The sequence below is a fragment of the Mesocricetus auratus genome, unplaced genomic scaffold, assembly GCF_017639785.1.
Source record: "Mesocricetus auratus isolate SY011 unplaced genomic scaffold, BCM_Maur_2.0 Super-Scaffold_100691, whole genome shotgun sequence".
Taxonomy (NCBI): Eukaryota; Metazoa; Chordata; class Mammalia; order Rodentia; family Cricetidae; genus Mesocricetus; species Mesocricetus auratus.
Genome location: NW_024429267.1, coordinates 530,344 through 552,242, shown reverse-complemented (window position 1 = coordinate 552,242; position 21,899 = coordinate 530,344). Strand labels below are relative to the sequence as shown.

The following is a 21,899-nucleotide window of genomic DNA, read 5'->3' as shown; positions in this document are numbered from 1 at the left end:
AATAGAGGAGACTAAAATGGCGGAGAGACAATTAAGAAAGTGCTCAACATTCCTATTAATCAGGGAAATGCCAATCAAAACAACCCTGAGATACCATCTTACTCCTGTCAGAATGGCTAAAATAAAAAACACCAATGACAGTTTATGCTGGAGAGGATGTGGAGAAAGGGAAACACTCCTTCACTGCTGGTGGGAGTGCAAACTCGTACAGCCACTTTGGAAATCAGTATGGTGGTTCCTCAGGAAAATGGGAATCAGTCTACCACAAGACCCAGCAATTCCACTGTTAGGCATATACCCAAAAGATGCACATTCATACAACAACAGCATCTGTTCCACTATGTTTATAGCAGCACTATTTGTAATAGCCAGAACCTGGAACCAAATATACATTTTAAAGGGGCGAGGCACAAGTGTTTTCAATGGAGGGCAAGCAGATGCGTTCCTTTGGGCAGATAAAGACCTGAAAGCAAGATTCACACGGAGGGAGATAGGGAGGGGAGCATCAGCAGTGCTTGCTTGTAAAGCTGTTTTCAAGTTGTGTGGATAATTTTATATGTTTTGTGGGCACTCAGGAGATAGCTCAGTTGGTAGAGTGCTTGCCTCAGATGCATGAGACTCTTGGTTCAGTCCCAGCACTGCACAAACTGGGCCTGGTGAAGAAAGATACAAGTGCAATGGTCCTAGGTCACTGGAGTCCTCTTTATGGGTCCTATGCATAGCACCCCACCAAAGGTTTTCAGTCTTTACCCTTGTATGCTAATCTCGATGCCTCCCCATCTCCTGCCTTAACACTGTGGAAAGGATTCTTGTTGAGTGAATGTTTATTAGCCCGTGGTTATTAGGAGCTTGGCAAAACTTGCTCAGCCTTCCAAGTTCAGTGCCTTGTCTTGATGGGTACCTGCTCTGTAGCCAACAGGCAGAACACGGTGCCAGGATTCCAAGGGCTCTTCAACAGATCCAGTTTGCTGGCCTTCTTCCTGGTAGATCACACTGTAACTCCTGGCAGGCAGTCAAGACCAAAAAGGTCTTCAATACCCTGAGTAATTTCACGAGCTGCTGATGGGCAATTAGGAGTGATTACGGATAAGAGGCTTTCCTTTCCTAAAAGCCCCAGAAAGGGCTGCTGGGAACTTGAAATCTGGATTCTTTCTCCCTGTGAATAGGCTTGTCCAGTTCTCATGATTGTCCTTTTCTTTTTTGTAAATCCTTATAATTATTTATCTCCGCACCCCTGACATCCTGGGAAGAGTGTGGGGAGAAACGATCTTTGAAAACTCTGACTTTCTGTGAGAGGGTGTCGTCTGAGTGTCTGCCCCCCACCCTGTATTCTTGCTACGTGCATCTGTCTTTCTGGAAAGGAGCAGTGGGAGGTGCAGGGGCAGGTCATCCTCTTCCGCACAGTTCCATCGCATTCCATCCAAACCTCCTGTCCTGGCCTTTCTTATGCTATGTTTTCTTATGCTTTGCTTCCAGGTTGCTGGCTTGCTTGCCAGTATTTAGAAAGTCTGTCTGGTAAGGACACAGGAATAAAGGGTGAGGCATTCTCTCTACCTAATGTTAGGTTGATGACACGCTCTAAGTGTCACTTTGCCCTTAAGTATCACCAGAACTGCTCTTTAGTCAGTGTCACTATGTACTGGCCACACACATTTCACAGGTCTCCTTGTTTATTCTGTGTAACACCTGTGGTAGGATTACAGGCATGCTAGCCCTATTTTACATGGCGATGGAGTGGAACCCGGGACTTTGTGCATGCTAAGCAAGTATTCTACCGGGTGACCCACATCTGCAGCCCCACTTGTGGTATTTCATGCAGGGTTTTTGTTTCAGTGCTGGGAATTGAACCCAGGGCCCTATCCATGCTAACCTAGAACTCTAGCTCTGACCTATAGCCTCAGCCCTAGGCAGTATTTTTAAAGCAGTTTTATTGAGAGATAACTCATATTTCATCAATAATTTGACAGTCTTTAGTTGATTCACAGTGTCATGTAATTGCTACTATTAATTTTAGTACATTTTTGTCACCCCAGGAACAAGGTTGTACTTTCCCACTTTCGTATTACCTCCTCCCCAAGCTCCTGGAAGCTCCTCCTCCACTCCCTGTCTCTGTGTGTTTTCCTATTCTGAACACTACATGTAAATGGAGCCGTATAATGTGCGTTCATTTGTGTCTGGCTTCTTTCATCTGAAGAGCCCTTTTTAAGGTCCATCTATGTATGCCACAGCTTGTGTCAGTACTTCCAAACTTTTAATTGTTATGCTTTACTTTTACTGTATCATACTGTACAGCTGGGAAATTGAAATTCTGACTTACCAAAGTGACCTTCTCGGGTCAAGTATCCGGTTAGAAGCCACTGGATTTCTAGTGCAGTTTGCCTAATGCCAACGCTTCATCACCCCAGAGCCTGAGGGCATCATACTGTGGGTCGTCTACTGAACATCTTCTGTGGGTTGGCACATTAGTTACTTGTCTTGTGTCTGTGACCAAATATAGATTCATGGCTGGAGAGGATATGGCCCATCATGATTGGGAAGACATGACCTTGAGTGTAGTATGTTTGGTCATGTGGTACTCATGATCAGGACCCAGAGAAAGATGAATGCTGATGTTTGTTTGGGTTTCTCTGTTTCCTTTTGCATTTAGTCTGGAATTCCCAGCTCCTGGGTGGCACTGCCCACATTCAGGATGGCTCTTCCATAGTTAAACCTCTCTAGAAATGCTTCCACAGATACAGCCAGACGTGTGCTTTATAGGAAATCCAAATGCAGTCAACTTGCCAATGAAGATTAGCTACCACAGTCAGAGACTGTACTGTGTGTCCTGGAAGGCTATTCGCTGGTGTTCATTCATTATCACCTTCCAGCTGGGAAATCCTGGTCACCATGACTGGGAAGTGGCTTTTCCCTTTTAATAGCTTCTATTGTATGTGTGTTTTTATTAGTACAAATGTACTAACATTTATTTATTTAATATTTGTGTGTGTGTGTGTTTGCCAAAGCATACATGATGATATCAGAAGACAACTTGCATGAGTTAGTTTTCTCCTTTTACCATGAGGGACCTGAGGATCAAAATCAGACTGGCAGGTTTGGTGGCAAGTGTCTTTACCAACTGAACCATCTTACCAGCCCTCTCACATTTGTTTAAGCCCATTTTGTTTATCTAACTGAACTCTAGATGCTAAAAAGTAACCATGTTCATTTCTATAGGAGTTGAACACCACTTGAACCTGCAAAAAACTGGGGACACCTGAGGAACCTTTGCCTTAGCCTGGACCTGCAGCATCATGGTTTCCCATTTCAGAGGCTGTGTCAGGTGAGCAGAAAACCTCTTAAAAACAAAACAGTAGTCGGGGTGTGGCTGTGTGCTGTGCCCTTGCCTAGCATTGCCAGGGGCTTGGTTCAGTCCGTACTGCAGTATACCTCCTTGGCCCACAATGGAGCTTGATGTTTCTGTTTTACCATGTGGGTTCTTGAAGTAATTGGTCTTCAGGTCGTGTGTGTCACTAGCATTTGATACAGTAGTCCAGATGTGCAGTTGTCTGCAGTTCCGAAGGTCCTTCCAGACCAGGAGCTACATGCTGTGGGGTGAGGTCCAGGGGTCTTGACTTCTGCTGTTTTCTGGGAAACTCTGTGACTCAAAACAAAATTCATTAGATAAATAGTGGGGTTATATTAATAATACTTATTATATCTTATGTTATAGTTATCCAAGGAACTTGAAAAGTGTTGTAGTCCCCTATGATCACAGGTAGCCCTGGTTACAATCCCACAGAATTTGACTTAACCTATCTGGTATGATTACTACTCTGGTCTGTTCTGCTCAAAACTTCCATGAATTTCCACTTTGATTTCAAAACTTGCTTCATATGTTAAGTTTGTATATATGGTAAATTGAGTAAATACTGCTTTTTTATTTTGTAGATCAGAGAATCAGTTCTTAGAGATATTAAATTACAGACATAGGCTTGCATTATCTGCAGACTCAAAATAAGGGCTCCAAACATTGGAAATGTAATCCATGTTATTAGAATTGTTTTCAAACTTTAAAACAAAGCAAATAAACAAAACACTGAGAGGGGACTGGAGCTGTGGCTCAATTTTTGGAGTGCTTGGATTCTCAGTATCAAATAAACTGGGCCTGGTTGCACATGGCTATAATTCCAGTGCCCAGAAAATAGAGGTAAGGGGATCAGAAATTGACTATATAGATAAGGCCAGCCTTACATGAGGCCCTATCTTAATAGAATAAAATAAACTGATGGGATTTTTAAAATAATTTAATCAGGTCAGCGAGATGGCTCAGCAGGTAAAACATTTGCCTTGCAAACCTGGTGACCTAAGGTTGGTCACTGTATCGATCACAGGGTGGGACAGAGAACAGACTCCTGAAGGTTGTGCTCTGAACTCCACATGACCTGTGTGGCATGCGCACACACCCACACACATACACACCAACACATAAGAATTAAAAAATTATTTCATCAAAATTCTATGTGACATATCAGTATCTGTAAAAGAGACAACAGGGTTTTACTGATAAGAATGAACTCCCTAGGTACAAAGTTGGAATACTTAGACATTGCCAGATCAGTGAATATGTTGTTACAAGCACCGACATTTGGAGTCAGGATTCCCAGATGATTCTTGCTCATCTTCCTCGCATTAAATTTATTTAGTGGTTGTTTTAGCTGCTTCATCTCAAGAGCATCCTGAAGTAAGGCCTTGCAGTTGTTGACAATTCTTTGATGAGGTCACTCTGATGTTTTGGGATACTCTACATAAATCGATTGACAGTCTGGACAGAGGGAAAGAAGAGCATGCCACCTCAAAGCTGAATCCTCAGGGAGTCTTACAGTCTTTCTTCCTCTCTAACCACGCATTAGACTCAAATGCTGACAATTCATGCTAAAAATGCAAAGGTCTGTGACATGTTATGATGTCACCACATGCAGTTGTCCAGCTAGTCTGTAACATTTGCCAAGCAGATGCTTCTGAGACCCATGCTCGGCATTTAATTGAATGTAGTGTGTGTGTGAGTGCGCGTGTGTATGTGTGTGTGTGTGTGTGTTTGTGTACATATGTTTAGTATTTTGTTGCTTGTAAAATTTTACACGAACAGTCATGTGCATGCTTGAAATCCAAAATCCCACAGGCACTACAAAACTTTTCATCAATGATGCAGTCACAGATATGTCAGATGTCCTCAAGAGGGGACAGAAAAGCTTCCTTTCCGACCTGTGTAATAATACCCAGCCATCAGCAGAGCAGCCTAAGTCAATGCCTGGTTGTCTCAAAGCTTAACACGTCAAAATAAAATTTGTTTTGAAACAGAGTCTTATATATCTTAGGTTGACCTTGAATTCTCTGTGAAACCAAGGATGACCTTTGAACTCCTGATCTTTCTGATTCCACTTCCCAAGTGTTGGGATTAATTTGTGTGCAACACGATGTCTTGGTTATGGGGTGCTAGGGGTGGGACCTAAGGCTTCATGTGTACCAGCAAGCATTCTATCCTCTGAGCTATCACCCTCAAACCCTAAATGATATTTCTAAACATACACTAAGTGCCAAATATATGGGAGACCCCAAAATACTGCTGCAGAACCAGAGGGGAGTGAGAAATAAAGGCAAGTCAGTCTAGCCATTAGGCTGCTTCTGAAGCATGTCACATAGCAATGGGCTACAACAAAGTAGAAGTTACAGTCGGACATTGAACTGGATGGAAAGAGCAAGCAGAGGGTGAGAGGGGGGATGCCCTACCTGGTAAGCAGGTGTGAGTGTGCTGGTATAAAAAAGGGCTCCCCAAAAGACATGGGAATCCTCAAACACATGAGCACCCAGGCTACATAGGCAGAGCACTTCCTGGGGAAAGTCCAGTTTGCTACGCTTTCCTTTACATCCTGGAAATGGAATGAATGCCCCTCCTGCATTGATCAGAGCTCAGTGTGTGGTGGAAGTCACCTCTTTCTAGGGGAGGCCTCCCAGCAAGCTCACCTCCTACCTCAGACTGGCCATCGTTTCTAAGAAATTACCTAGACCTCTGAACTTAGCCTGGTGGGAGCCTCTGGCAACTGCCTATGGCCTTGCTACCTGGGTGTTGGGCTATGGAGTCTTGTCAGGCCCTGTGCTGCGTCCTGTGGCAAAGACTGTTTTGACAGGTCTGCTTGGTGGGTGCTTCATCAACAGTTCTGCTGTCAAGGCTGGAGGAAGACAATGTGAATTATGGGGCTGGGTGGGTGACTCTGCAGAAGCTTACACTGGAGATTTCCATCAAAGCCTGCCTCAGAAGTCAGGCATACATTACCCACTGCTTTTATGTTTAAATGATGTGTGTGTGTGTGTGTGTGTGTGTGTGTGCATGAGTGAATGTGTGTGGTCATGAGTATGTGTGTGTGTGTGGGGAGTTAGATGACAACTTTTGGGAGTCAGTTCTCTTTTTCCACCATGTGATCCCGGACATCGTTTTGTTGTACTTAGTTTCACATACCTTTACCTAAGGAGCCATCTCATCAGCCCAACTATTATGCGCACATTTTTCCTCAGGCCCATTTCAATATATTGTACAGACAAAACCAACTAAACCAAAGCTATAATGCCTTTTGTTGAAATGCTTTTCAAAACAGTCTGGGGGAAAGAGAGTTCCAGTAGGAGTGAAAAGTCTCTGACAACGTAGAAGAGGAGTGTGCATTCTTGCTCATTCAGACAGTTTCCGTATTTATCAAAGCAACCAGATGCATGAAGATGGATGGGAGGAGTCAAAGGATTTCTCTATCTAGAGGGAAAGCAGGTTGCAGTTATACATATGCTGCCCAGAAAATCTCCAAGAGGAAAAAAAAAACATTCAAGGGGATTCACAATTCTGACATGCAGCGATTTAGTTTAAAAATCCCTCCCCAGTCTTTGCCAAGCCACAAAACTACAGAAAGTCAACTTCATCCACATTGAAAGAGACAGTGAAACCCAGGAATTAACGTAGACCCCTGCTTTGCTCAGAGCTATAGTAATGAAAAGGATCCTAGTCCAAGCCAGTAGCGGGAGATGCATTAAAATTTTAACCCTGAATGAGCTGGTTAGTAGGTTGTCAAGTCCTGGGTAAGCTCCGGATGCACACAGAAGCTTTGGATTGAGTAAAATCCTTTTGGATCAAAAGGATGGAGGAAGCTAGATTAACTAAAATTCGTCTACATCTGTTCCAGGTCAGAAAGAAAAAGTGCTAAATGACACAGAAGTGTTCGTGTTTTTTAGACTTCAAACCACATGCCCTGTGTATGTGATTTGTGTGTGCTGTGTGTACATTAGTGTGCACCTATGATGCATCCAGGTGTGCCTGCATATGTGGTGAATGAGTGTGAAGACCTGAGGTCCAATTCAGGCATCTTCTAGTCCTCTACCTTCCTATGAGACAGGGTGTCTCATTGAAGCTGGAGCTTACTGACTCTGCTAGAATGGCTGGCCAGGCAAACCTGAGGGAGCCTCCACTGTCGACCTTCCCAGGGCTAGCATTGCAGATGCCTGCTGCCACGCCCCTGCCTGTGGGTTTTTCCGTGGATGCTGGGAATCTGAACTCAGGTCCTCATGCTTGCATAGCACTTTACTGCCTGAGCCATCTCCTTAGCAACATGGGTTTTGTTTGTTTTCTGCTTGTTTTGTAGGCATCATTATAAATGCATTTGTTCCTTTTGTAACGGATTGAAAGGAAACAAGATTAAAACATTTTTATTATATATTCAAATTAGAAACAAGCTTGCTTCACATGTTAGTCCCAGCTCCCTCTCCTCCACGCCTGCTCCACACCAATCCCCCATCCAATCCCCACTCCTTTCCCCAGGGTGGGTAAGGCCCTCCCTGGGGGATCTCTAGAGTCTTGTCATTTTGTTCCAGGGATGGCCTAGGCCCTCCCCCAAGAGTCCAGGCTGAGAGAGCATCTCTCATTGTGGGATGGGCGCCCAAAGTCCATTTGTGTGCCAGGGATGTATACTGATCTACTACCCAAAGCCCCATAGATTTCCTAGGCCTCTTCACTGACACCACATTCAGGGGGTTTGGATCAGTCCCATGCTGGCCTCTCAGCCATCAGTCTGGGGTCCAAGGTCAGCTGGAAAACAAGATTTTCTTACTGGGAAGCTTAGCAATCCATGATGATGGTGAGCAGCCACCACCAACCCACAGCCCTTGAGTCACGGAGTGACAGGTGCTCTTCACTTGCTTCTCAGTGCGCCTGAGCAGAGCTGACAAACCTCACATTTCCAATGAAAACATAGGAGGAAACAAAACTACTAAATGCCAAGGAGGTGGTTACATTGGCAGGAAATAGAATTGATTTGGCCATTTTTATTTTGAACGGTAGTTTTTGAAGAAATGCAGATGTAATTAGGGCCATTACAGTTAGATGGTGAATTTTATAGGTCTTACAGAGGAGAGGTCTGGATCATTTTAAGGGTTTTACAGTCCATGGCCTTAGGTCAAGTGTCTGGTTTTAGTCTTTGAAAACATTAGTTTCTCCTTTCCTTGATATATACTCTAGTAAAGTATTATTGTTTTAATGCCTGTCAGCCATTCCACTTAGAAATACAACCAAAGGGGATTGAGGAAATGAGAGCAAGAGGGGTGGCTGCTCTGGGGGCCTCTTGGGGTCACTGAAAGGGACCCTGAGGACAGATGTGAGGGGAAGTGGATTCAGAGAACTATTTGCCTGTGTGTGAGAGCATCTTAGGCAGGGCTGGTTATCTGAGGAACGATCATTAGTGAACACTGTCATCTCCCTGGCGAGAAAAAAATCTGTGGTAACTGGAAAGGCCTGGGGTCATCACTGTGCCTTTATTGGAGATTAGGAAGAGGAAGAAGAGGATGGAAGTAGAGAAGAGGAGAAAGAGGAAGTAGAAGAAAAGGAAGGAGAGGCCACTGAGACAAGTATGTCAGCTTCCTAGTATTTCCAAGGCGGGCCAGTCAAGCACTACCTGTAATTCCAGCTCTTGGGAGGCTGATGCAGCAGGACAGAGAGTTGAAGCTGCGTGAGACCCTGTCTTAAAACCCCTTAAAGCAAAAAGTCAGACTGGGATCTGTGTTAGCTGTTACCTAAGCCACAGCTCAGGTAAGTACATTAGAATATCGAATGAGTGGCACACCAACGGTGCAATGGATAGCCCGTCTCCCTAGGGAGTGTAAGATGAAACATTGAACACATGAAGTAATAATTACCTTTTATATGAAAGAAATTAGGACAAAATTTTATATTCCTGATCAGAACGATCAGTGACTTAATACAAATGTAGGTGAAAGCGTGGAAACCATACGAATGACACACCTTCAGCAGTTTACCTTAAACTTAAAACACATGGACATCCTCGCAGAGATTGTTTTGATGTGGGGCCAAGAGCGTTTCTTTGCCCAAGAAGCCTTGATTGTCTTTCTTATGCAAACCACACCCATAAGCATCATCTGAGGTTTCCACTTCCAAGCCAGGCATTTGCAAAGCGGTCTGCAGACAGAATTATTCTAGGTTTTAAGGGTTTTCATTTCTGCCCCTCATCATCTGCAGTTATCTCATCCGCACCTGATTTGCCAGCAGCTCCCTCCCACCTTGGCTGCTCGCCTTGACCGAGTCCTTCCACATCATTCAGCTCGCTTTTGTAGAGGCAGTCATCAAATAATCCTGCTGCTGTGTCCCGATTCGCAGCTCCACGGAACTGCTAGGGTACTCTGTGTAATTGCAGAGCAGTGCAAGCTACCAGTGTAAATGGGCATGCGAGTGCTACTACACTGGTGAGAAAAGTGTAGAAGGATGCACAGGAAGAACCTACTGGACTCTCATCTGTGGGTTTCTGGTGGGAGCCATCTGAACGGCAGGCGTAGAGGCCAGAGGAAATAAAATGCATTTCTGGAGGACTGCCCTGGCAAAGTCTACCTATAAAATGACGGCAAGCATCCAGACGGGATTGATTTTGCCTTATGCCTGGCACAGTGCTGTACCTGGACCCTGTCCTCATCACTCAGTGCTTGATTGTGGGATTTGCTAGAACATTCTGTACTGAGATGGAGTTGAATGGTGTCAAGGTGTGATTACTGGGTTGCCAGCTAGCCATTCTTTGCCTCCCCAGGTAACTGCTTTGCTGTCCTCAGGGTTAGATCAATTACTCTAATTTGTAGGACTCTTTTAGCTTACCTTCCTTTTACTAGCTTTACATCTTTCCCAGGGGGAATTATGAGATCCATTAAAAAAACAAACAGACAAAAAACCGAGCCTGGTGGTGGCGGCACACTCCTTTAATCCCAGCACTCGGGAGTCAGGGGCAGGTGAATCTTGGAATTCCAGGTCAGCCTGGTCTACAGAGTGAGTTCCAGGACAGCTAGGGCCATTACACAGAGAAACTCTGTCTCAAAAAGCCAACCACCACCACCACAAAAATAAAAACAAAACCAGAAACCAGAACCCAAACTGATGAGGAGTGTCTCACAGCCTCACTCGGATTCGTTTCTTCCTCTCCTCCCCCTCTCCCCCTTCTCTTTCTCTTCTTCCTTTTCCTCCCTTCCTATTCCCTCACCTTCTGCTTCCCTCCATTCCTACCTCCCCTGTCCCCCCTCCTCTTGTTTTCTCCTTCCTTGAGCAGTGTCATGTAGCCCAGGCTGACCTCAGACTTATTGTGTAGCTGAGGATAACCCTGTACTTAGGATCCTCCTGGCCCCACTACCTGAGTACTGGGAATACAGGGCTAGTTTATATGGTGCTGGGGATGGACCCAGGGCTCATGCATGCTAATCCATACTCTACTGCTGAGCCACACCCCTCACCCCTCATTTAGCATTTCCTTAGTATTTCCTCTTTCCTGCTTCCTTCTTCCCTTCCCCATTCTTTACTGCCTTTACTTGTTTTGAGCTGATGGTTCTGCCGGCTTCAGAGATACATTGTAAGTTGGAGGCAGACAGGAATTCACCAAAGGGCTCTGAGTCCTAAATAGCTGTGGCATGATGGAGCACCTTGCGTTACCAGAGAACATGAATGGCTGCAGGCACAGAGGACCTGGAAATAAGCAATAAAAACCAAGTGCATTTAGAAAGGTGTCTAAGTCCATGCTGTAAAGTGGAAATGTTTCACTTTACACAGACCAGGCAGGCCTTTCCCCAAAGCCTGTTGTATTTGATTTGGCTGTAGCTTGATTGAATACAGGTTTCCCAGGCAAGGGAGACCTGAAGGGAGCCAAGTTAAGAGGACACAATTGTACAGTGAACTATCAACAGAGAGAAGGAGGGAGGCAGTGACATGTCTAGGCCTGTCTTGCCGGAAATCCACTATGCCCCAGAGACTTTGTGTGCACCATAGACTAGTGCTTTGAGTGACATTGACCCTAGGGATGCTGGGGTTGCTGGGGATGCTGGGGTTGCTGGGGATACTGGGGATGCTGGGGATGCTGGGGATGCTGGACACATTGGGGATGTTGAGGATGCTGGGGTTGCTGGGGATGCTGGGGATGTTGAGGATGCTGGGGATGCTGGGGATGCTGGACACATTGGGGATGTTGAGGATGCTGGGGTTGCTGGGGATGCTGGGGATGCTGGGGATGTTGGGGATGCTGGGGATACTGGGGATGCTGGAAAGCTAAGAAAATTACTTAAGCACAGAACTCTCTGAATAAGGAAGTGGGGGAAATACATAGATTACATTTAAAAGTTGGAGTTTATATGATTGTCTGCCACCACTGCCATCATTTCCCCCTACTCTCCCTTCTTGTCTTCATCATTCTTGTTGTCTTTTTCTGACAGGGTCTCCTGTGGCCCAAGCTGGCCTAGAACTTGCCATGTAGCTAAGGATAACCTTGGCAAAGAAAATGGATGCATTAACAATGACAAGTGGTTAGTGTGTAGACAGAAAATGCTGTTATCCCCGGGAGGCTCCAATGTATGGCAGTTTAGAGTTGGAGCTGAGAGTGTGGCTGCCTGAGGTGGGTATCAGTGCTGAGATACTGGCACAGGTTGATTCAATTCTAAGCCACTCGCTATGTGTATCTCTTGGGTTGTATTAATAAAACGAGAAAAGAATGATGGGGAATTCCCACCCATTTTCCTTGTTTTGATACTTGAGATGCTCAAATGATGTGGAGTCCATTAAGGAGATGTGACCTAGGCAGTGGTGTGACACAGCCTGTGCTGGAATTGGATGGTTGAGTGTGAGGTGTGCGGAGCAGAGTTGGCCAAGGCAAATACAGAAGCCTGGAGCCCTAGTTCCTTGATGTAAATCTTGTACCGTTTCACTGAGCATTGTTTTCTCATAGAGTGCTTGAAATCTACACCAGCTGTGGATTAATGGCATATCTCTTATTTTGATTGCTGTGAAATGTTGACTGCAAGGTGGATCAGAAAATCTTAGGAGGTATGTGACTCCCCACCTTCCACATTGAGGGGAACTTGTGATTTGTTTGCCAAAGATCCTGGTAGCCTTCAATCTGTCAAAACGTTGCAAGCTGTGAGCCCTTTGCCAAAGCAAACTATCGGAGTGAAACAGCACAGGAGCTTCACACAGACACGTCCAGGGTCTCCCGGTCCCCAGCGTTCATCTGGAACTGGGTCAGGAGGAGCAGGGGTTTGTGCTGGGTTGACCTGAGTTTGGAAGAAATGTGGGCACAGAGACAGACTGTTAATTAGTGAGGTATGTGTGAGCAGGGTTGGATAGCCCAAGACAGCCTCCGCTGAGCAGGGGTAGGGAACTTTCAGCCTTTGGCAGCGCTTCCTCTGGCCCCTAGGGTTGTATATTGCTCCGACTGCTGTTATTGCAGCCCAAAGAATAATTTCCCCTCCGGGGGAATTTATTTTATTCCATTCAGAGTAGAGCCTATTTAATAAGTAAAGTTTTATCCCAGAACGATTTTGTTGGGGATTCCTATGTGTTTGAGCTTCACCAGGGCCCAGCTAGCAAAGAGAGGAGACAATGGAGCCCCTAAATATCTTTTCACTGAGACACATCAGCAAGCGTTTTTCTTAGAAATCTAGTGAGATTAGTTTTTGGGGTGGGTGTCACATAGAAATTAAGAATAAAACCAACTATCCTTTAATAAATTCTTTATAGAAGAACATTTAGAAACTCTAGAAGTTATTTTGGACATTATAAAATCAGTTCATTCCCATGAGTTCCATCCGTCTAAAATTTCAGAGGTCATCTGGATGGAGAAGCATCACTCATGAATTCAAGACACTCATGAATTCCATGCACCATTTATTAGTTCAGTGCCTTATTCATTAGTTCAGCACATTATCCATCAATTAAATGGATCAAGCACTTTCTGTGTCATAGGTACTCTGCTAGGTACTGGGAATAAGACAGACAAAAGTCAAAGCCTCCCTCTATTTTCATGCTATAATCTGTACATGTGTTCGTATATATGGTGTGTGCATGTGTACGGAGGCACATGTATGTGTGTGGAGGTGTATGTATGAGTGTGGAGGTGTATGTATGCGTGTGGAGGTGTATGTATGTGTGTGGAGGTGTATGTATGTGTGTGGAGGTGTATGTATGCGTGTGGAGGTGTATGTATGTGTGTGGAGGTGTATGTATGTGTGTAGAGTTGCATGTGTGTGTATGGAAGTACATGTGTATGTGTTTGCGTGGAGGTACATATATGTGTACATGGTATCTGTATGTGTGTAGAGTGCAGAGGACACCTTGGTATTATTCTGCAGATGCCACCTACCCTTTTCCTTCCTTCTTTAATTCTTTTTTATTTTCGAGAAAGTGTTTCTGATTGTCTTGGAGCTCACTGAGGAGGCTAGGCCCATGAGCCTGTCTCCCAGCCTAGCTCTGGCCTTCTGAGGAAGAACGATCACACCTAGCCCTTTTAATGTGGGTTCTAGGGATTGGACTCAGGGCCGACGCTTGTGTGGTAAGCACTATCTCCCAAACCTGGTGATGCTTTCTAATGGGAAGAGAGAGACATGTAATGGCCGGAAGATGGAGTAGTTCCATGCAGTAACTACAAAGTCTCAGGAGAGACAAAAGCTCTAAGCAGAGACCTAAGCAGCTGGGCGAAGAGGTGGAATTCACAGGCAACTTGGAGTGAATTCTGAGACAGGAATACTTCAAATGCCTGTCTCTTGCTGTGTCCCCTTGAATGTTCAGTGGATTATGCTGAACTGCTCCTCTTGTCACTACTAGTATGTGACCAATGTGTGAGCTAAGGGCTCTGAGGGACTGAGGTATGACACATTTATAGAACTGCTGTTCGTCTTTTTAACGAAACCACACCAATCTGTTTTCTTTTGAAAAGAATAAACAGTGCCAGGCTGTGTTAGAAATCCTGATTTGCAGGCACAGGTTCAAAGTGTGTGATTCTAAGCATTAACTCCCTGGAGGTGGCCTGGACAGACTATATAATCCCCATTTTACAAATTTGGCAACTGAGGCATAGAAGGTGATCAACCAAGGTCATGAAACCTAGTGGTATGTGCTCCCAAGCTGAGATGTGTGTTTTTAATTTCTAGGATAAACTGAGTCTAGGAGGATAGAAGTAGACAGGACCATCTTCCCCACTGTCTTGATGGACCATCTTCCCCCACTGTCTCGATGGACCATCTTCCCCCACTGTCTCAATGGACCATCTTCCCCCACTGTCTCGATAGCCAGTCTCCAGATGTTCCCCCTGTCACTGCAGCACAGCTTGGGGGGTTGGCTTTTCTGGCTCATCAATAGTTTAGCAGGTTATTTTTGGTGTGTGTATAGGTATATGGGTGTCATTGCTTAGGAACTGTTTGCCTGGCTGGAGATGGTCATTCAGGCTAGGCTGGCTACCCAGAAGGTCCCCAGATCTTCCTGCTTCTATACCTTCTGAGGACTGGAATTACAAGTCCATGTCACTCAACTTACAGAATGGGATTTTTTTCTAACTACACATCTGATAGAGGCCTAACATACAAAATATATAAAGAACTCAAGAAACTAGATATCAAGAAAACAACCCCTTAAATAATGGAGGGCAGCTCTAAACAGAATTTTCAAAAGAGGGACTCAAATGACTGAAAATCACTTAGATATTCAATATCCTTAGCCATCAGGGAAATGCAAATCAAAACTACTCTGAGATTTCATCTTACACCTGTCAGAATGACTAAGACCCACAAAACAAGTGACAGCTCCTGCTGGATAGGATGTGGAGTAAGAGGAACACTCATCCATTGCTGGTCGGGGTGCAAACTTGTACAGCCACTGTGGAAATCAGTGTGGTGGTTCCTCAGGAATATGGGAATCAATTTACCTCAAGATTCAGCCATACCACTCTGGAGCATCTACCCAAAAGACACTTTATCCTACCACAGAGACACTTGCTCAACTGTGTTCATTGTTGACCTATTCATGATAGCCAGAAATTTGAAACAACTTAAATGTCCCTCAACAGATGAATGGATAAAGAAAATGTTGTACATTTACACGATAGGTCATTTATGGGGGAAGTCCTTCTGTATATATGTTGTCTTATTGGTTGATTAAATAAAGCACTGTTGGCCAATAGGGAAGCAAGATAGGTGAGACTAGGAGTCGAGGAGGATTCTAGGAAAGAGAGGCACAGGTAGGACACCAGAGGAGTAAGAGGTCTGGACCCTTTCTTTAGTAAGAGAAGACCACGTGGAAATACTCAGATTAGCAGTTAATGGGTTAATAATTAAGTCAGAACTAGCTGATAAGAAACCAAGCAAACAGCCAACAGTTTCATAATTAATATAATGTTTCATGTGTTATTTGGGGGCTGAGACAGCTCAGGACCCAGGTGGCTGGCGGGAAGACTACACGTTACAGAGCCTTACTCAGCCAATTAAAAAAAAAAGACATCATGAAATTTGCAGGCAAATGTATGGAGCTAGAAAAAATCATTCTAAATGAGATATCCCAGGCCCAGAAAGACAACTATGGTATGTATTTGCTTTTATATGTATAATAACTGTTAAGTCACTGATAACCAAGCTAAAATCCATAGAACCATGGAGGGTAGGTATAGAGTAAGGGACTAGAGGGAACAGTTGGATCTCCTTAGAAAAATGGAAATAGAATAGATAATTATGGATGGATGGGGAGGCCAGAACAGGAGGATCAAGAGGGGAGAGAAGAGAGGGTTAAGGGAGGGAATACAGGGAGAGAGCTAAAATTAAGGGGGCATTTGAGGAGTGTAAGGAAACCTAATACAGTAGAAACTCCCTACATATATGTATATATATGAAGGTGATCTAAATGAAATTGCCAAATAACAGGAGATATGAGCCCCTGCTGGACATCTCTTTTCATAAAATGAAGCTTCCAGTACTGGGATTGGTTTGCATCTAATTGAGTTGTTAGCCAAAGTGCTCCATGATCATCACAGATGAGAATATTTATCATTTAGAGATGTAAGCTTTCCCAGAATCATCCAGGTGGGAATGGCAGCATTGGGACCCATGCCTAGATGTATCTGCAGCCAGGGTTTCATACTGCTTTTTATTGCCTCTGGACCAGGCTGAAACAAACAAACAAATAAATAAACAACAAATAAATAAATATATGTCTATATCTTTACTTGATGACAAGTCCTAATCAGGGTTGGTGACAGTGGGCCTTAAGGTAGCTAATCCCCTGTGATACCAAACGGCTATAGATGGCCAGAATAAGGGCTCTAAAGCAAGCCTGGGTTATTGGGGAGGGGACTTTTGGGCCAGCTACAACCCCCTTTTCATGCTGATCTTGCTACTCTGCTAACCAGTACACACTGGCCTGTGCTGTGTTCTATGTGAGGGATGGTAGCCTTCTTACTCAGCCTCCTCCACATCTTTGAGAGGGGGAGACTGAGGCTCCTAGAAGCTATCTCAGAACTACAAGCCCTGCTGGGAAGTAGTAGGTCTGAGATTTAATCCCACATCTGATGACACCGCACCTCCTGCAATGTCATGGCCTTCCCCAGCTTGGGGCAGCTTCCTCTACCCTTTGTGTCTTCTCTGGGTCAGTCTCAGGGCCCAGGGTGGAGAAGCCTCTCCCTTCCAGGAATGAGCTGGTGATGCCAGCTTCCTCCAGGTACTGCCAGGACCATACTCACAGCCCTGCCTGTTTTCTTTCCTAGTGCACTGGGCACCCTCCTGCTGCTTGGTTCCCAGCTTGTTTGCCCGCAGCCCTCACCAGAACACAGAAAGGTAAGTCTTGGATTGTGCTTCTCTGCCAGAGGGGGCGGGGTCACTGTGGCCATGTCTTTTATCCTGGTTCTACCTGGAGGTTAGTCTCAGCTGATTCTGAGTAGAAGTCCCGTTTCTGCAATGTTCAGCAGCCTTTCCATCTTTTCCAAGTTCCTGGAGCTCAGATATGAAGCCAGTACTCAGAGATAGTCTCTGATCTGAGAGCAGAGAGCTGGCTTTGCAGCCTGTGCCCCTAGAGAAGAATGGGAAACCACTGCAAAAGCTTGCCAGCAGAGACCCCACTCAAGAGTGGGGACACTTGGCCAGAGCTGGTGCTGTACATGCACACCTTCAAGGCCATAGGCAGGGTAAGACTGGAGAAGCAAAAGTGATGAGAGGAAACCCCCCTTGCCATATGGAGCTTGTGATCACTGATAGAGGGACCCAGTCTCTACTGCACCCCATCTCCTGTTGATGTTTCCCTTTGAATTAGGTTAGACCAGCAGTTCTCAATTTGTGGGGGTCAATGACCCTTTTACAGGATCCCATATTAGATATCCTGCATATCATATATCTACATTATGATTCATAACATTAGCAGTGTCATTATGAAGTAGCAACAAAATAATTTTATGGTTGGTGCCACCATAACACGAGGAGCTGTATTAAAGGGTTGAAGCCTTAGGAAGGTTGAGAAGCACTGCTCTAGTTGGTTGACAAGAGTCCTCGATTCAGTTCCCAGAGGCTGTCTATCTAGGCCCACAGGACATGTAGAACTCACTTCTCCTCAAGTTCTGCCCACCTCATGTACTACTTTGCCCTGGGACATGAACCAGTTTGGTGCTGCTTGGCCATAGAGCAGGGACTCTGTCAGTGTTTTCCGAGGAATAGACATGTGATACTTGAACAAAGTCCCTGAAGCCTGAGTCTGTTCCCTAGGCCTTGAGAGGAGAGTAGCTGCTTGCATTGAAGTGGACTTGAGCTGGTTTGGTCCTCTGCTAGCACAGGGTTTCCACAGGGGAAGTTCAGAAGCAAAAATGGACTGAGAAAGGAACATGCACAAAAGTTTCACCCTCCCCCAAGCAGTGTTGGGTGTTCTCATCTGATTTATCTAATTTCTTTTCGATATGGGGGTTATGCCCTGTTTTTCTGAACCAGAAAGAAAGAAAGAAGTCTCGATGGCATCTTGACACTAGACGAATTCGATTCTCACACAGTGCTGTACCTCTAGAGTAGAGCCTGGCCCAGTTAGATGCTCCATGCAGTGCTTGTTGAATAACTAACCAATGGAATGATTGTAACCTGGCCATGGTCCAAACACCATTTTGCCAGATTGCTTTGGAAATTTATAGCCTTTCACTCTATTGTCTCATCCACAGTCATAACTTTAATAAGTAGAAGGTTGTAAAGAATTATTATTGTGCTCTAAGTTATTAATGTTTGGTATTATTGGGACTAATAGTTGACTTGCCCTAACGGTGTTCTTTTTGTTCTTGTTGATGCTCAAATATGCAATCACAATTAAGAATATGCTATAAATAATTCAATTGTTTTGCTGTCTCTCTCTGTCTTTCAAGATAACCTGAATGATACACATATCGAGTCTCAGAGTAAAAGGTTCCCAAATAGATGCTACTTTCATTTTTCTTTAAAAGAATTTTTTTATTAAATTTCATTTAGTGTGAGTTCAGCTGTCATCAGAGAGCTTCACCCAGCAGCTGATGGAAACAGATGCAGAGACCTGCAGCCAAACACTAAGCAGAGCTTGGGGAATCCTGGAAAAAAGGGGGAGAAAGGATTGTAGGAGCCAAAGGGGTCAAGGGCACCACAAGAAAATCCTAAGAACCAACTAACCAGTGCTCCTAGGAAGACTGCCTGGGACCGACCTAGGCCCTCTGCATATGTTACAACTGTGTAACTTGGTCTTCTTGTGAGGCTCCTAACAGTGAGATCAGGGGCTGTCTCAGACTCTGTTGCCTGCTTTGGGGACCTGTTCCTCCTACCAGATTGCCTCACCCAGTCTTAATAGATGAGGAGGTGCCTAGTCTCACTGTAACTTGATATACCATGGCCTGCTGATATCTGTGGGAGTCCTGCCTGTTCTGTATCTGAAGAGAAACAGAGGAGGAAGAGTGGATGGTGGGGGGAGGAAGAGGGGAGGTGTGTATGTGGGGGAGCTGGAAGGAGAGGAGGGAGGTGAAACTTTGGTGTAAAACAAAAGAGCAAAAAACTTCATTGTGTGTGTGTGCAGACACACGTGCATATGCATGCATCATGCATGCTATGTGTTATGTGTTATGCATGCCAAGGGGCACATGTGGAGATCAGAGGAAAACTTATGAGAGTCAGTTCTCTCCTTCCATTGTGTTGGTCCTGAGAATTGAACTCAGGTCATAAGGCTTGGTAGAAAAACCTTTACCTGCTGAGCCATCTTGCCCACCCCCCTCACCTTTCTCTAAGGTTTTCTTTTTACTGATAATGAAAAAAGAAAGGTTTATGAGTTGCTTTAGAATGGTGAATTTAAAACAGTATCATATCTTGGTATATGGTACCTTCTTGTCAAAATATTATTAAGAACTTTGCAATTGAAGGTTAGGTTTAAACCCACCCCCTGCCATTTATAGATTTCTTCACCCTGGGGATGACATTTCAGAACAGTTGTTGCACATAATAAACACATAGTCTTGGCTGCCAAGGTTCTTGCTATTCGTCCAAGAAAAGAAGGCACTTAGGGCTTCCTTGGGTGGTAGGTTGCTTTTCATTGTCTTGTTAGAGCTCTGTGCAACTGCGGCTGTCATCCTGGCGATCCCCAAAACCCTGGCAGTAAAAGCAGAGCTGGCAGTAGTAGCATCCACTTAGGCCTGTAAGAGGCAGACTAAGGAAATGCTCATCAACAAGGTCTGCAACACTGTCCGTAAAGACACAAGACTAAGGAAATGCTCATTAACAGGGCCTGAAACACTGTCCATAAAGAGTTGTGGAGAATACTGAGTTTTTCTGGGCCAGGCTTTCTGTCACAATCATTTAACTCTGGTTTGTCGGGAGGGAGCCAGAGGCACTGTGTATATGCATAGTCATGGCCATGAGCCAGTAGAGCCTTATTTACAAAATAGGTGGTGAGCTGAGTTTGGCTGGTGGGCCAAAGTTTGCTAACCTCTGCTCTAAAGTCAGGATGGAAAGGAAGGAACAGGGGACTCAGGATATAGTTCATTCAGTGGGGTGCTTGAGTTTAATTCCTAGAACCCATATTTAAAAATCCAGGAGTGATGGCATACCTTTGCAATCCCACCATTGAGAAATGGAGATGAGGGATGCCTGGGACTCACTGGCCAGCCGTCCTAGTCCACTTGGTGAGATCCAGATCAGTGAGAGAGCTTGTTTCAAAAAAGAAAAAAATGGTGGATGGCGACTGAACAGTGCCTGAGGTTTTCCTCTTACCTGCACATATGACATACATGGGGCACACATGTGCACATGAATATACACATGTGCATGCATGCACACACACATGTCTATTTTGGAATTTGAAGGTAGAAATAGCCTCTTACTGGTACTTGAAAGAACAGAAAGGAATGAGGATAAAAACCACATAGTTTTTTTTTATTAAAATGAGATTTGTAATTGTGATTCAGTTGCTTTCATTACATAGATACATTCGTACTGATCCATTATTTTGTGGTAGAATTGCTACTCTTGACTGTTCACAGATAACAGCAGAAAGAATTAGAAACCCATCTAAGGCCAATTCCTTAGGGACAGCATTATTAATTTGCACGTATTATAGTCGAGTGTGTATATGGAAGCTAGCTCCTTGTAGGCTTTATTTTCTTCCTTTTTTACTGTGATGTGTCCAACTTTAGCATATGGAAGTGTTTCCACAGCGTAAGTTATTCCGACCAAGAGACATAATTTGTAAATGCTGTCAAGTAAACTATGCATGTCTCAGCGCCGCTCTGGTGACTGGCTGCATCTCTTTAGAACTGTCCTAGTGTAATAATACAGGCTGAGTGGACCCGGTGCAGAATGTAAGTAGCTCTTTCCAGATGTTTCTATCCAGAAGGCCTCCTATTCTGGCAGGATTAACAACCCCACAGAGGACCACTCACCCGCTTACCCTCTATTCCCGGGGATTAATTGGTGATACTTGGCAGAGGGTTGCAGGTTTTGTTGGTGTTGGTGGTTTTTTATTTTATTTTATTTTTAGTTTTTGTGACTTCATTTGTGAAGAAGATGAGATGAAGAACAGGGTCAAAAGCATGGCCAAGGCAAACTTTATCTAGGAAAACTGTGGAATAGTGTCATTTTATATTAAATGTATTTACTTGCATGTGCATGGATGCTCGAGGTTAACCTTATCATTATTATTATTTTGAGACAGGAACTTGTCTGTCTGTCTGTCTGTCTGTTGCTGTTTTATCTAAGTTGTATGGCTACTGAGGCTCCAGGATCCTCCTATCTCTAACTCCCCAGGAGCAGGGTTACAGACATGCGCCACCATGCCCAGCTTTTGACACAGGGTGTGGGGTACAAACTCAGATTCTCATGCCTGTGTAGCAAGCACTTTTAGATTGAGCTGCCTCCCAGACTGAAATACTGTATTTTTCAGCTTCTAGACATGGAAATGTACTTAATTTTAATTTCTCATGATTCTTAAGTTTATTTTTGAAATTACTATTTCCCATTTACCATAGAAAATGTAGAAAGTGATGATGACTAGAAGAAGGAAATAAAAACTCACTGCTAGGGCTGCTGGCCAAAGGGGACCACACTGCAGCCTGGTG

General features: G+C 44.5%; 1 protein-coding gene across 2 annotated transcripts in view; it reads left to right on the top strand.

The window, feature by feature from the left end:
- The window catches only part of Thsd4 (thrombospondin type 1 domain containing 4), a 544,450-nt gene that overhangs the window by 23,653 nt on the left and 498,898 nt on the right, over positions 1–21,899 (top strand). For both annotated transcript variants that reach the window (XR_005874742.1, XM_013117385.3), the window contains exons 2-3: positions 3,214–3,319; positions 17,070–17,139. Coding sequence is in view for 1 of the 2 variants with exons in the window: in XM_013117385.3 (XP_012972839.1) it covers positions 3,291–3,319; positions 17,070–17,139 (99 nt within the window). In the remaining variant the exon portion in view is untranslated. The remainder of the gene's footprint in view (positions 1–3,213; positions 3,320–17,069; positions 17,140–21,899) is intronic.